General features: G+C 34.7%; 1 protein-coding gene across 2 annotated transcripts in view; it reads left to right on the top strand.

The window, feature by feature from the left end:
- LOC139690697 (uncharacterized) overlaps nucleotides 1-12,628 on the top strand; it is a 35,871-nt gene that overhangs the window by 7,371 nt on the left and 15,872 nt on the right. For both annotated transcript variants that reach the window (XM_071588206.1, XM_071588205.1), the window contains exons 2-6: nucleotides 122-361; nucleotides 7,729-8,055; nucleotides 8,206-8,573; nucleotides 9,967-10,265; nucleotides 11,575-11,762. In XM_071588206.1, the coding sequence (XP_071444307.1) occupies nucleotides 122-361; nucleotides 7,729-8,055; nucleotides 8,206-8,573; nucleotides 9,967-10,265; nucleotides 11,575-11,762 (1,422 nt within the window). The remainder of the gene's footprint in view (nucleotides 1-121; nucleotides 362-7,728; nucleotides 8,056-8,205; nucleotides 8,574-9,966; nucleotides 10,266-11,574; nucleotides 11,763-12,628) is intronic.

Here is a 12,628-nt window from a genome sequence, read left to right as displayed (position 1 = left end):
AATGTATTCTTTAAATATCCTTTTACTGTGATTAATACGTTTATAAAACTTGTTCTTACCAAGTTATAGAATTAGCATCTCTTAGTAAATCCTAGGTTCTAATACTTTTTCTTTATCTTAGGAAGCTGAATGTATAGCAATGGAAAAAAAATTGAAGGAGGTAACTAAATCTCTGGAGGCTACTTTGGCAGACAAGTCTGAGGTTATAAATAGACTAGCCCGTAACTTAGAGGAAAGTCAAATGAGGTGTGAACAGCTCATGTCATCCCAAGCAGGACAAGAGAATTGTGAGTTGCGTATGCAGCTTTCAGGGGAGAGATCAGAAAAAGAAGACCTGAAAGAAAAAATATCGTCTTTGCAGGTTAGAATTTAATAGTATCAGCCTAATAAAACTTAAAGTTATAGAATTATGCATACATTTTAACTAAAATATCATTTCACTAATTAGTGATCTTTTGATGGAAAAATGTGTGTTTGATGTCCATTGCCCAGTTTATGAAAATGTCGAATGAATAGTATTTTTATTGTTGTAATTTAATAAAAATTAAAATACAGATGTTCAATGGGGTTAACAGGATTTTCTTTCGTCTGCAGAGGAGTAATGTTAACCAAAGTTTGCAGTTGAGAATCAGAATGATGGCAAATGTCATGGAATGAGACATCGTTGTAACTTGTTTACTGACTTTGTGATATATTTTTCACTGCTAATTATTTATAGTACACTTTCATATCCAGGTTATGATGTGTTTTCTTGTAAAAGTTAGTAATAATATACACTATTGTCTAGTTTTATTGTGTATTTTTGTGCTGAAAATATGTAAACGGTTTTCATTCTTATCACAAACTTGTTTCCTGGTGAAAGCAAACTTTTGGGTGTTTTTTCTTGGAGACTTTTTGTCAATTCTATAAATTTTGATACGCTGTAGTCCCAAGCTTTTCTAGAAATCACCAAAACTAATATTTTTTTTAATTAGCTATGAAATTATTATTAATTCCATGGAAAAATGTACCTCATTTATATATGTACATCTACAAAAATTGCCTTTGTGACAAGTTAAGACTCCTTCTAATATGATTGAAATAGTTAATCCATCATTACTCTTAGTTTTGTATTTCAAGCATTATTTTCTATATTACTCTTTTTTCCTGAGCCAATGTATCTTCATCCCCTACAATATGCCATCTAACAAGCCAGTGTATCATCAATATAAGACACAAAGGACTGGAGTTACTCAACCTATGCCTCACCCTGAAAGAGCATACTGAAAAAACCTTAAACCAAATGACATTTTTGAAGAATGTGTTCAGAGTTATAGCCCATTGCCCCTCTATCTCACATGTTTATGTTGCGTGGCCAAAGGGGAGTCATTGAGAAATTTGTGGTTAAGCCTAAGACAGGACGAGACTGATTTGAAGGATTTTATTTCTGGAAATTCAGTGTACCATTCACCATCTAATGGAACTACATTTTAGATATCTGAATTGCTTCTCTGTGATATTTTCTAATAAAAACTTGGAAATTGACTATATTTAGTCAAACCAATGACTCACAATATAAACCCAAGATAATTCCAGAGGCTGTATTGTGCCATAGGATTCTCTTAGAGACCATTTTGAAAGCTTATTGAAAAGATTAAGTTGCAGTTTTCTCTGCTTCTTAGAAGTTCTCACAAATCCGGTATAGCAAGGGCCCAAATTTATGCATTAAAGTTTGAATTGCTACCTCATGCACCCTATTAGCCAGATTTAGCCCCCTCGGATTATTTTCTGTTCGCAAACTTGAAAAAATGGCTTGGTGGTTTTCCAACCGAGAAGAAGTGATGTCGGCAGTTAATGGCTATTTTGAGGAGCAAGACAGTTCTTATTATGAAAAGGGTATCGAACTTATTGAACATCTCCGGGAAAAGTGAATACAGTCAAATCTCGTTACTATGCCACCTGTAGGGACCGAGCAAGAGTGGCATAGTAACAAGGGTTTGTAAAAATGGCTTTTATTTTCTCAAGTTACCCATCAATCCAAAGCTCTTAAGAATCATCGGTCGGCACATCTTCTTTCGGTGGATCTTGTGCATCTCTTTGGCTAGCCAATCGCATGCTTGCATCACACCGGGGTTCCTGCTTCTCTGCTGCATGATCCATCATGTTAGGTTCAAAAAGTGTGCACTGTTAAAATTTTCCTAAATTCAGTTCATCAGCTATCATTCGGACAGTTTTTTGATGATAGGTAGGGACAAGGGACTGCACAAGATCAATGTTGTCATCAACACAGGTGGTTGAAGGTCGTCCCGGCCTTGCATCATCCTTGGCGTCTTGTTGGCCATCTTTAAAATGTTTAATCCACTTGAAAACGGATGTTTTCTTCAGAGAATTATCACCATAAACAGCTGACAACATTTCAGTAATTTCTTTACGTTTTTTTCATTTCAGTAATTTCAATAACGTTTAATGCACTTTACCAAAAACTTGATTTTGATTCGTTGCTCCGTGATTTTGTCAATTTCCATTTTCAACAAACAGAAAAAACAAGGATAACAGAAACTAACATAACTTGCACCATACGCACAGCTTGATGATCCGCCAAGTGAAGACGGCTCATTGGGTCTCAGGCAACTAGCGCCACTAGTGGACGGGGCTATAGTCCACGTCATGGCTGCCAGATTTCCCCAGTTCGTGATGTTTTTGGGCAGACCATGCATTTCATCCATTGTAATTCCAGCACCAATATCCCATTTCTCTAGTGTTTTTTGAAAAGTGCTCAAAAGTACTCATCTAGAGCTGCAATCACTTCTTGATTGAGCGAAAAACGTTGATATGTGGGGAAATTCTTGAGTTTTCAAAAGAGCTGGACGTTGGAGGAAGCCAAATCCAGGGAATATGGTGGATGGTCAAACACTTCATTGTGAAATTCTCTCAATTTTCCCATTGCCAAGACACTTATGTAGGAGGGTGCATTGTTCAGATGGAAAATGGTTTTCTCCTCTGCAATTTTGCATCCAGTTTCATTAGAAGTGTAGAGTGGTGTACTCTTCAGTTATTGCTTAACCTTTTTCAAGATAGTCAATCAACAGAATTTCTTTTGCACTCCAAAAACCCGATGCCATGAGCTTTCCTGCAAATGCCACCGTCTTCACCTTCTTTGGAGCTGAAGTACAGGCCACTATCCACTGCTTGAATATTTATTTCGATTCTGGTGTGTATTGGTGAATCCATGTTTCAACCATTGTCACATATCAATGAAGAAAAACACTTGTTTTTTTGTCAAGCATGCAAAGTTCTGTTTGAGACATGTCGTCCAAATGCATTTTTGATCCACAGTGAGCATGTGCAGCACCCATTGTGCTCAAAACTTTGTCATGATCAATTTCTCATGCAAAATGTAATTGGCATGTCCTTTTGATATCCCTGCAGTATTAGCAATTTCACGCACCTGCATATGCCTATCATCCAAAATCGTATCATGCACTCTTGATGATTTCCTGTGTGGTTGCACTATTCTCATATTCTTCATGTGGATCATCTTAGAAGCTTTTATGGTCACATTTGAAATTGGCTGCCCATTTCATTGCAGTGGAAATTGAATGACAGGAGTCCCCATACATATTTACAATCCTCAAATGTATTTCGGTGGGCATCAAAACTCAAATGTATTTCGGTGGGCATCAAAACTTCTTTTATGGAGTATTTTATCTGCAGGATACTCAATTTTTTCCATTTCTAACACACGCTCTGCAACTGATTCAAACAACTGTCTACAGTAAACTGCTAGATTCGTAGGCTTGCCTTTCACTTGCCTTAGGCTTGAAATTTCTTATGGTGTCTACTGACAGTTGTGCCAACATTAGAGGAATATATCATGCATGTAGTGATGCTATCCATGTCATCAATAAACTTCCCCATTAAATCAAATATGAAACAAAAGTATCTATTTTCAAGAAAAAGCTGTTCAACCTATTAGAAAATAATATGTTCTATTCTGTAAATGAATACCTGGAATTGTCGCTGTGCATCAATTCATAATACCAATTAATATGTAATTATTCTAGTGTATTGGTGTGTGTGTGTGTATATATATATATATTGCATCTCTTCTAAAATTGTGAAATTTATATCTGACGTGTCCTATATTTGTGTGTGTATGAATATGAAACAAATCTCCGGACAAATACTTATCAGACCATCCTCATTATTTGGAATGTGCTCTTCATTATGGTGAGCATGTATGTTATATTTCATCTTTGATCATTGATAGATAGATAGATAGTTTTATTCACCATAGAACAATACATAATTGTATGGGCTTCGTCAAAAATTCAATTACATCAATTGTATACAGGTTCTTAGGAATAATAATGTACATGACATATATGAGTATTAAGGATTTAAAAAAGTTGAATTTCCTACATTGGCTCTTTCTGTGTACTCTTGGACGCTATAAAAAACATTATTTAAAAAGAAATGTTTTAACATTTTTTTGAATTTATTTTCTTGGGGGAGTATTCGTTTTAACTCTTCAGGAAGCCGATTAAACAGTAGTCTTCCTGAAACTTCTGGGGTTTTTTTTAGTACTGCTACTCTGCAATGGCCATTATGAAGATTTTCCTTGCCCCTGGTGTCGTGCTTGTGAACGTCCCTATTTCTGATCAGTGAAGGTGTTTTCGTGCAGGCATACAATATCACATTATACATATATATATACTGGGAATGGTCATGATTTTGTGACATTTGAAATACTCCCTGCAGGATTTTCTTGCATTTAGTTTAAATATAACCCTTAACGCACGTTTTTGAAGTGTGAGTATTCTGTTGATGTTTCCATGTGCTGAACTCCCCCAGCAGACTATGCCATATCGAGCTATGGACTCAAATATACCATGATATACTGGGATTAATACTTCCATGTTAACCCCTATAACATGCTTTTTATCACTTAAAGCTTGGGCAATTTTAGTGACATAATCACTGCTTGCAGTTTCTACACTTTTATTTTTTGTGAAGCCATGCTGTGACTGAGAAAGAACTTTATTTTTTATGAGGAATTTTAATAGTCTTTCTTCCATCAATTTTTCAAGTATTTTTGAAATACATGAAATTAGTGAGATTGGCCTGTAATTATTCAGTTGGTCTTTGGCTCCCTTTTTGTGTGGTGGAATAACTTTGGTTATTTTTAATTCTTCAGGAAATTGCCCAGTTAGAAACGATTCATTGGCTATATTGGTAATAGGTAAAGTGAAGGATTCTTGACAAAGTTTTATTAGATAATTTGATATGCCATCATGCCCACTGGATTTTTTGTTTTTTAGTTTCTTGATTACATTTCTGACTTCATTTTCTGTGGTGGGATTTAAGTAAATTGATTCACTAATGTACATTAATTTTTCTATGCTATCATTTAGAATGTTTTTCTGCGCTGTTGTTTCGCCAATGATATCTACAAAGAAATTATTGAATTCATTTGCCACATTTTGAGGATCTCTAATTTCTTTTCCATCAATTGTTATTGAGAAGCATTTATTTTTCGCGGGCTCTGATATTTTCCTGGAATTTTCATTATTTACTACAGACCACAACGCTTTTGTTTGATTGGTAGAATTCGAAATAATTTGTTGGACATGGTCATTTTTTGCTTTCCTAAGCAGCATCCTGTACTCGGACTTCATTTTATTTCTTAAGGGTACCAGACTGGCATCCACTTTACTAGCCTTAGTTAAGTAGTTAAGCCTATTTCTAGCAGTCAGAACCTCATTTGTTATCCAGTTATATCCTTTATTTGCAGATTTATTTTTTATGGCTAGCTTTTTCAATGGGAAACAAATATCCCAGTAGTACTCAATAATTGATCGAAATTCTTTGAACTTGTTTGTAACTAGAGTTGCATTTAGTACTGCTGCCCAGTCAACACTCTTCAACTCCCATTTAAATAGATTCATATTTTCCTGTGAGTATATACGTGTGTACACTGTATCTGTGTCTCTGTCACTTCTATCTGTTAGAGTGTGTGCGTTAAATTCAATAATTTGTGCATGATGGTCTGAGATAGTAGTTTCCAAAACTAGAGATTTGAAGTTATGCTCTGGTAGATTTGTAGCTATGTTGTCAATAACAGTTTCTGAGTGAGATGACTCTCTGGTTGGGGTAAAAATAGTTAGCTGAACACTGTAGCAGAGAAGTATTTCTTTTAGCTTTTGAGTAGAGCTGTTATCTTTTGAGACATCTATATTCAGGTCCCCAGCAATGATAATTTTATTGTTTTTCTTGACAACTTTCTCAAGTATTTTATCCATTTTTTTGAGGAATTCATCGACTGGTGAACTTGGAGATCTGTACAGACCAATAAAAAAATAAGTCTCATTTGTCTTGGGCCATTTGCACAAGGTTATTTCAAATCCCTTTTCTTCGCCGATTCTATTTTTTAAGTTTTTATAGGCTCTGGTTACTGATTCAAGACAAGTTTTGGCGAAAAATGCAACACCGCCACCTTTGTTTCTTTCCCTACAGAAATGATCGACAAGAAAATAATCCCTAAGCTTTAGACTTTTCATTTCATTATCTTTTAGGCCGTGCTCCGTTATACAAAGAAAATCCGGCCTCTCTTCCTGCAATAGGATCTCAATTTCCAGCTTTTTATTTGCTATGTATTGAATGTTTTGATGTATAAGCTTTACCGAGCAATTTTTTGTGCAATCAACTATATTTTTTGTATTTTGATTGGGGGTACTGATTATATTGACACGGGCTACCTCCGTTTTCCGTTTCCCTTGTATGCACAAATATTTGCTACATTTTCAATTGCCTTACCTAACAGATATGCCCCTTTGCGATTTAAATGCAAGCCATCGTGAGCTAAGCAGTGATCATTTATACGTTTGTTTACGTCACAGAATACAACCTTAAGAGCACCACAAGCCCATCTAAGATTATCATTTACGTTTTGGATATAACTAAGGTCGAAATCTCGTCGACGTAAAATACTATTTACCACAATAACTGATTTGGAGAAATGTTTCTTTGTGCACCTAATGAGCTCGTACATTTCTCCCATTACTTCATCAGGCGATCTTGAGTTTCGAAGATTGTTTGTTCCCACATGAAGAAAAATCGTATCTATCTCGTTGGTTTTCACATTTTGAGCGATTTCTTCCACCTTTCGACTCATTTGCTCAGCTTTGATTCCACAGAACACTTTTTTTTCCACCCCTGTGATATGGACATGTTTCACAATGGAATCACCTATTATAGTGCCTCAGCCAGTTGCACCAATTCCTAGAAAAGTTTATTTGTGGTGGAATATGGACCTGTAATGAAGATGTTTTTAAAAGTTGATATGTATAGTGTGAAGTTAGATTTATATCATTTCATCATAACCATAATAAGGCTCATTAATAAAATTCCTTACTTTTACTTTGATTTTAGCATAGTGAAAAAACATGAATATTGGAAAACATATAAAAGTGGGTATTATAAAAAAGTAAAAAGAAGAAAATTGGTTCATTCTTGCTGTATGAAATGTATTGGCTCTGTTCTCAATAGGGAGAATTACCTTTTTACATTTCTTCTGTATTATTAAAAGCACAGTTTCAGTGGAGATTTCAATTAATGTGTGTTCCTTACATTAAAAGTAATTACAAGGGAGGATAAAACCAGTTTTTGTAAAAATATGCATAGATTTCACTTATATAGGGTGTGATTTACCCAAGGAAATGTTATTATTTTCTCATTTTTCTCTTTCAGAAAACAGTTGAAATGCTTCAGACAGATATTTGCAGCTATGAGGCAGCTACACAACTTGGTTTTCTGAGTTCAGAAAACATAAAAGAAAGTGACTCCATCGTACAACTTGGCATAGCTGGAGGAATTCATTCAGTTGCTGGAGGACTTGATTCAAAAAGTGATGTGAATGTAAAACTGAGAGAAGAGTTGAAAAGGAGTCTAATCGGGCAGCGCATGAAGAGGGATGAAATACGAAGGTTGCAAATGGAACTTGAGTCTCGAGATTTACAAATACAGGAAATGCAGCTACAGGAGTCAAAATACTTAGCTGAGGCTGAGTCATTCAAGGTGAATACTTTTCATGATTCATGTTTTCCCTGTACTTAAATATGTATGTGGATTTTTTTGTCTCCAATCTATATTTTAATACAGATGTTCAATACTTCAATACAGGTATTTAAATGTGAAATGACCATTATATTTCATTTCATCATCTAGGTACAAACTCAAAAACTCCTCCATCATTTGAGAAAAGATGCAGAAAATAATATTGCTGATCCTAAATCAAGATGCATTGCCTTGGAAAAAGAACTCATGTCCCTTAAAGAGTGGAATATAAAGCTTAAAGAAAATATTGAAGCATTAGAGTATGAAAATAAGAGGCTGGAAAAAGAGAATGAATCTTTATCAACAGAAAATACCAATTTTTACAGTAAAATTAAGGAAATTTCCAAGGTTAAAGAGAAAGAAAAGCAGGATGCAATTGATCAGTTCCAGAATGAATATTTGAAATTCCATGATCAGTCCTTGGCTAGGGTGAAAGCAGAGAAGAATGAACCTTTGGAGAAAGAAATAAATGAGTTGAGGTAATGTGGTCACACTATTATAATCTGATCTTCCCCTTGAATTAATACTTTTCTGAAATTTAATCATTGTGCTAATTTTGTTAACTCTATTGCATCAGATCATAGTATATACATATAATTAATTTTTTAGGGAACAATGTTCAGAGGCATTGTATAGCCCTTTGAATTAACTTTACCTATCAAAATAATATCAAATTTAAGCTATGTAAGAAATTCATTGAATATTTCAAAAAAATTTAACATTTATCCTATTCTTTACTTGGATGCATAATGATAATCAATATGTGTGTGGAATTGTAAAAATTAAGTAAAAATAATGAAGTGAATGAAAGACCCAGTTTGTTACCAAATGAGTAAACATTTAAAATAGGATATGATTTCATGCTACAGATAATATCATGTAATAAATCGGAGGAACTATGTATTCCCTTAGCCAAATTTATTAGGTATGGCCCAGGTTTTGTTGCATCTCAACAGCATGACATACTGATGTTCACCATGCATGGGTTTAAATATAATGAAGAAAAGGGAGGGTAAATGGATTGTGTGGGGACAGAAGCCTGGTGAGGGAGATTGGAAGCATGCTTACTGTTAACTCATTCAGGATTTCTGCGGGAAGATGTGTTGGAGTTATGGTGACTTTTATTTAGGAGAGAGTGCTGAAGAAACACATCGTCATTGACAAAGAAGGAGTTTCATGCAGCATTGCTCATAATTTCAAATTGTTCCTGCAGATCTAATCAGGGTTCCTTGTTCTGAAAGAGTAAAATTGTAACCTATAAATTTCCCAACTGGTCTTCTTCCATTGGATGTTTTGCAAACAGGGATGTTAATTTCTTCTCTCCGGAGCAATTTTTTCCTCTCACTCTTTCTTCAAATCTCTCCCTCTCCCCTGTTTGACTTATTATACTGCAGGGCAGCCACTTTTCCTACCCTCCTCCCACCTTCCTTACCCACTAATGACCTTTTGAGCCAAGAGGGGGCTTTTTGGCCATTTAAACCCATGCATGCATTGTGAATATCTCCACCTAATGATGTTATGGCATGATGAAACTTTAGTTGTGTTTTATAAATGTTGTTTGTAGAATACATAGTTCCTTTGATTTATTTAATGATGAAAATATTCTGCCTAGTGATGTCTGAAACAATTCAGTTTACAAAACATAAAATATATTGTGCTAATTTGGGGTATGGAATTTGTAATGGAAATATGATGTTTATTATGAAAAGTTACGTCTTCTTGTGGTATTTCTTGCAACCTATATCCATTCTTTTTCATTATTTTAACTCTTGAATTGTTGGATTTTTCTCCATAGGAGAAAGCAGATAACCTGTAAAGTGTGATTGGTATATGTGTATATGATTTTTATCTGGCAACTTGTATACATTTCAGAAAACAACTAGAAGCAGCTCATAAAGAAGCAGATGAAGCTAAAAGAGTATGTGTTGAACTATGCAGCAACAAAAATACTTCGTCTGGGATGGAAGGTGGTGACAGTGACTTGATCAACAGCTTAAAAAAACAGTTGCAGCAAGAGAAAGAAGAATTTTCTAAATTCAGAGAAAATTACAACACTCTTGTCAAACAAAAATGTGAAGCACTTCAGAAAGAGAATTCTCAAGTCATTCAGAAAATGGAAGAGAGATCCAGAGGTCTTTATGAGAAGAAAGTGGCAGAGGAAATAGACAAGGGTGAGTCATTGGTCAAAGTTTTTCCTTACAATATTGTAGTGAAAATTTTATCAATATAATTAGACATTCCTCAATGTTACAATTTATTACAATGCAGCAATTTCTGAGTGTAAAAATCATTTGCCTTGACCGGGATTCGGACCTGAATCCCTCAATGTCAGGCCGAGTGCTTCAGCCAGTGACAATATCGAGGACAAAAAAACAAGATGTTTGACAAAATACCATACATACATGTCACAGGCATTTCAAAACAGTCAAAATTTCGAGTATAAGAGGATGCCTTGGTAACTTAACTGGTTAAACAACTCAGCCAGACATCGAGGGATCTGAGTTCAAATCCTGGTCAAGGCAAATTATTTTTATACCCTGTAATTGTTGCATTGTAATGCATATTATCAGATGACTCCATCAAAAAGCTACTGTCGCGGCATCTCCTGCAGTTTCTTTGAATTTGTTACAGTTAATATTTTACTGTAGAAAGCTCCCAAGTATTAATTTGTTTAAAAGACGCCAAGGAGTCTGCAGCTTAACGTCCAATCCGACGGGTGGCATACTCACTCAAAGTGCTATCCTCAAAGCAACTCAAGTAGGGATCAGGACAGCACTGAAAAATATCTTCCATCTCAGGGATTCAAACCTGGGCCCTCTGGGTGGTAAGCTAGGAAGTTAGCCACCGCACCATCTCGATCCCCCAATTCCAGTCTGCAGGGGTAGAATTGTTTTCTTTATGCAGGAGGATGGAAATTTTGAAATGGGTTGGGGTCTCATTTAGCAATAATCTTAAGATGTAGATATTTTCCCTGTGTAATCATGGTGTCATATCTCATTTTTGGTAATAGTAGTGTACTTGCTCCTTCCTTGGCATTTTGGGCAAGATTTTCCAAGGTGTTGACCATTCTCTGATACTTCAATCCAACCTCTTCCAGTTAGTGTAATGAAATGTACATTATTACTGGATTGCTCTCCAAATGTTCACCTTTGTTGCCAGGTACAATGGATATTATTTACCAAAAGCAAACTAAGAACTTCTGAAATAAGTATCCTAAAAAGTGTTTAACTATGAAGGTGTTTTGTTGTAAATATATAAGAATATCTTGGGAATATGCACATCTGAATGTAGCTTATCCATCCATACTCTCATGATCAGTTTATGGTCAACATTTGCTGGCGAGTTTGTTTAATGTTAGATTAATGACAAAGCTATCTGTTCTTGAGATAAGTTATGTAAATGAGTGGTGGTTACGTAAATGGTTTCGGAATGATTGGTTTCAGAAAAATATTGTAGGTTCTATATTTCTTTTTTTTATAGCTAAAAAGGAGTGTATGAAAGAACTTGAACTTCACTACAAAGCTCAAATGGAAAAACTCAGGAAAGAAGTAGAGAAAGAAATGCTGGCAAAACAGAAATCACTGGTGGATGCTGATGTTGCAAAGACAAGAAGCCAAGCAATGGAAAATAGCACAAGCAAAAAAGATACAGATGAAAAAGTTTCCGAGGTAAAGTTATAGATGAAAATGAACTTGTCATTGTTTGACACTGTCCAACTGTAATGACAAATCAGCCAAACCCAACTTTGATGCAGCTTTATTTTTTCTCCATTATTTGATATCTACAGAGTATGCTATCAAAAGTAGTTTTAATTTTGCAAAGAAACTCATTTCATATATCTTACTCACATTTAAAATGTCTCATAAGTATTTCTCTGTAAATCTTCTTTAGTTAGTTATTTATTAAACTAAACTGTTATATTTTCAAATTTTAAAAAACTTTGAAAATTTCTCTCAATAAGAAGAACCTGCAGTCCACCTATGGTATATGGTGACTTATTTTAGTGGTAAATAGAGCCTTTATACAGAGTTTTCAGTCACTTAGTTTTCTTACTATTTTAAAAATAGAAGTGCCCAAGTCGTCATTTTAACTTGTTTTAAATTCATGTCATCCCATACGAGTCCTTATGAAATGTTCATACTTATTGAAATTTCATGTTATGTCCACATTTTAAATTTCAGTAGCCATCTTAACCACTATTGATTGAATTGAGCTCTTACGGATGGCAGTATTGAATAAATGAAAAGACTCCAATAGCCGTAGGCTATTGGAGTCTTTTCATTTATTCAATCATGACCACTGTACTAAAATTTCACCAAATAATTATTTAGAAAAAATGTTGAAAACTTTATCAGTTTCACATACAAATATGCAAAGTAAAGAATAGGAAGTATACTCAAGATGCCAAAAATATGTACAACTTTGGATGGTTTTAAAATTTTGGTTTAAATTTGGATAAGTAGCAATACATAATAAAACTAATGATTTGCATTTTGTTAACCTATGCTGCCCCCATAAAAGATAGATTTTATAG

The sequence above is a fragment of the Hetaerina americana genome, unplaced genomic scaffold (genome assembly GCF_022747635.1).
Source record: "Hetaerina americana unplaced genomic scaffold, ioHetAmer1.1.p SCAF_3, whole genome shotgun sequence".
In the NCBI taxonomy this organism is placed as follows: domain Eukaryota; kingdom Metazoa; phylum Arthropoda; class Insecta; order Odonata; family Calopterygidae; genus Hetaerina; species Hetaerina americana.
This window is presented reverse-complemented; position numbering and strand designations above follow the sequence as displayed.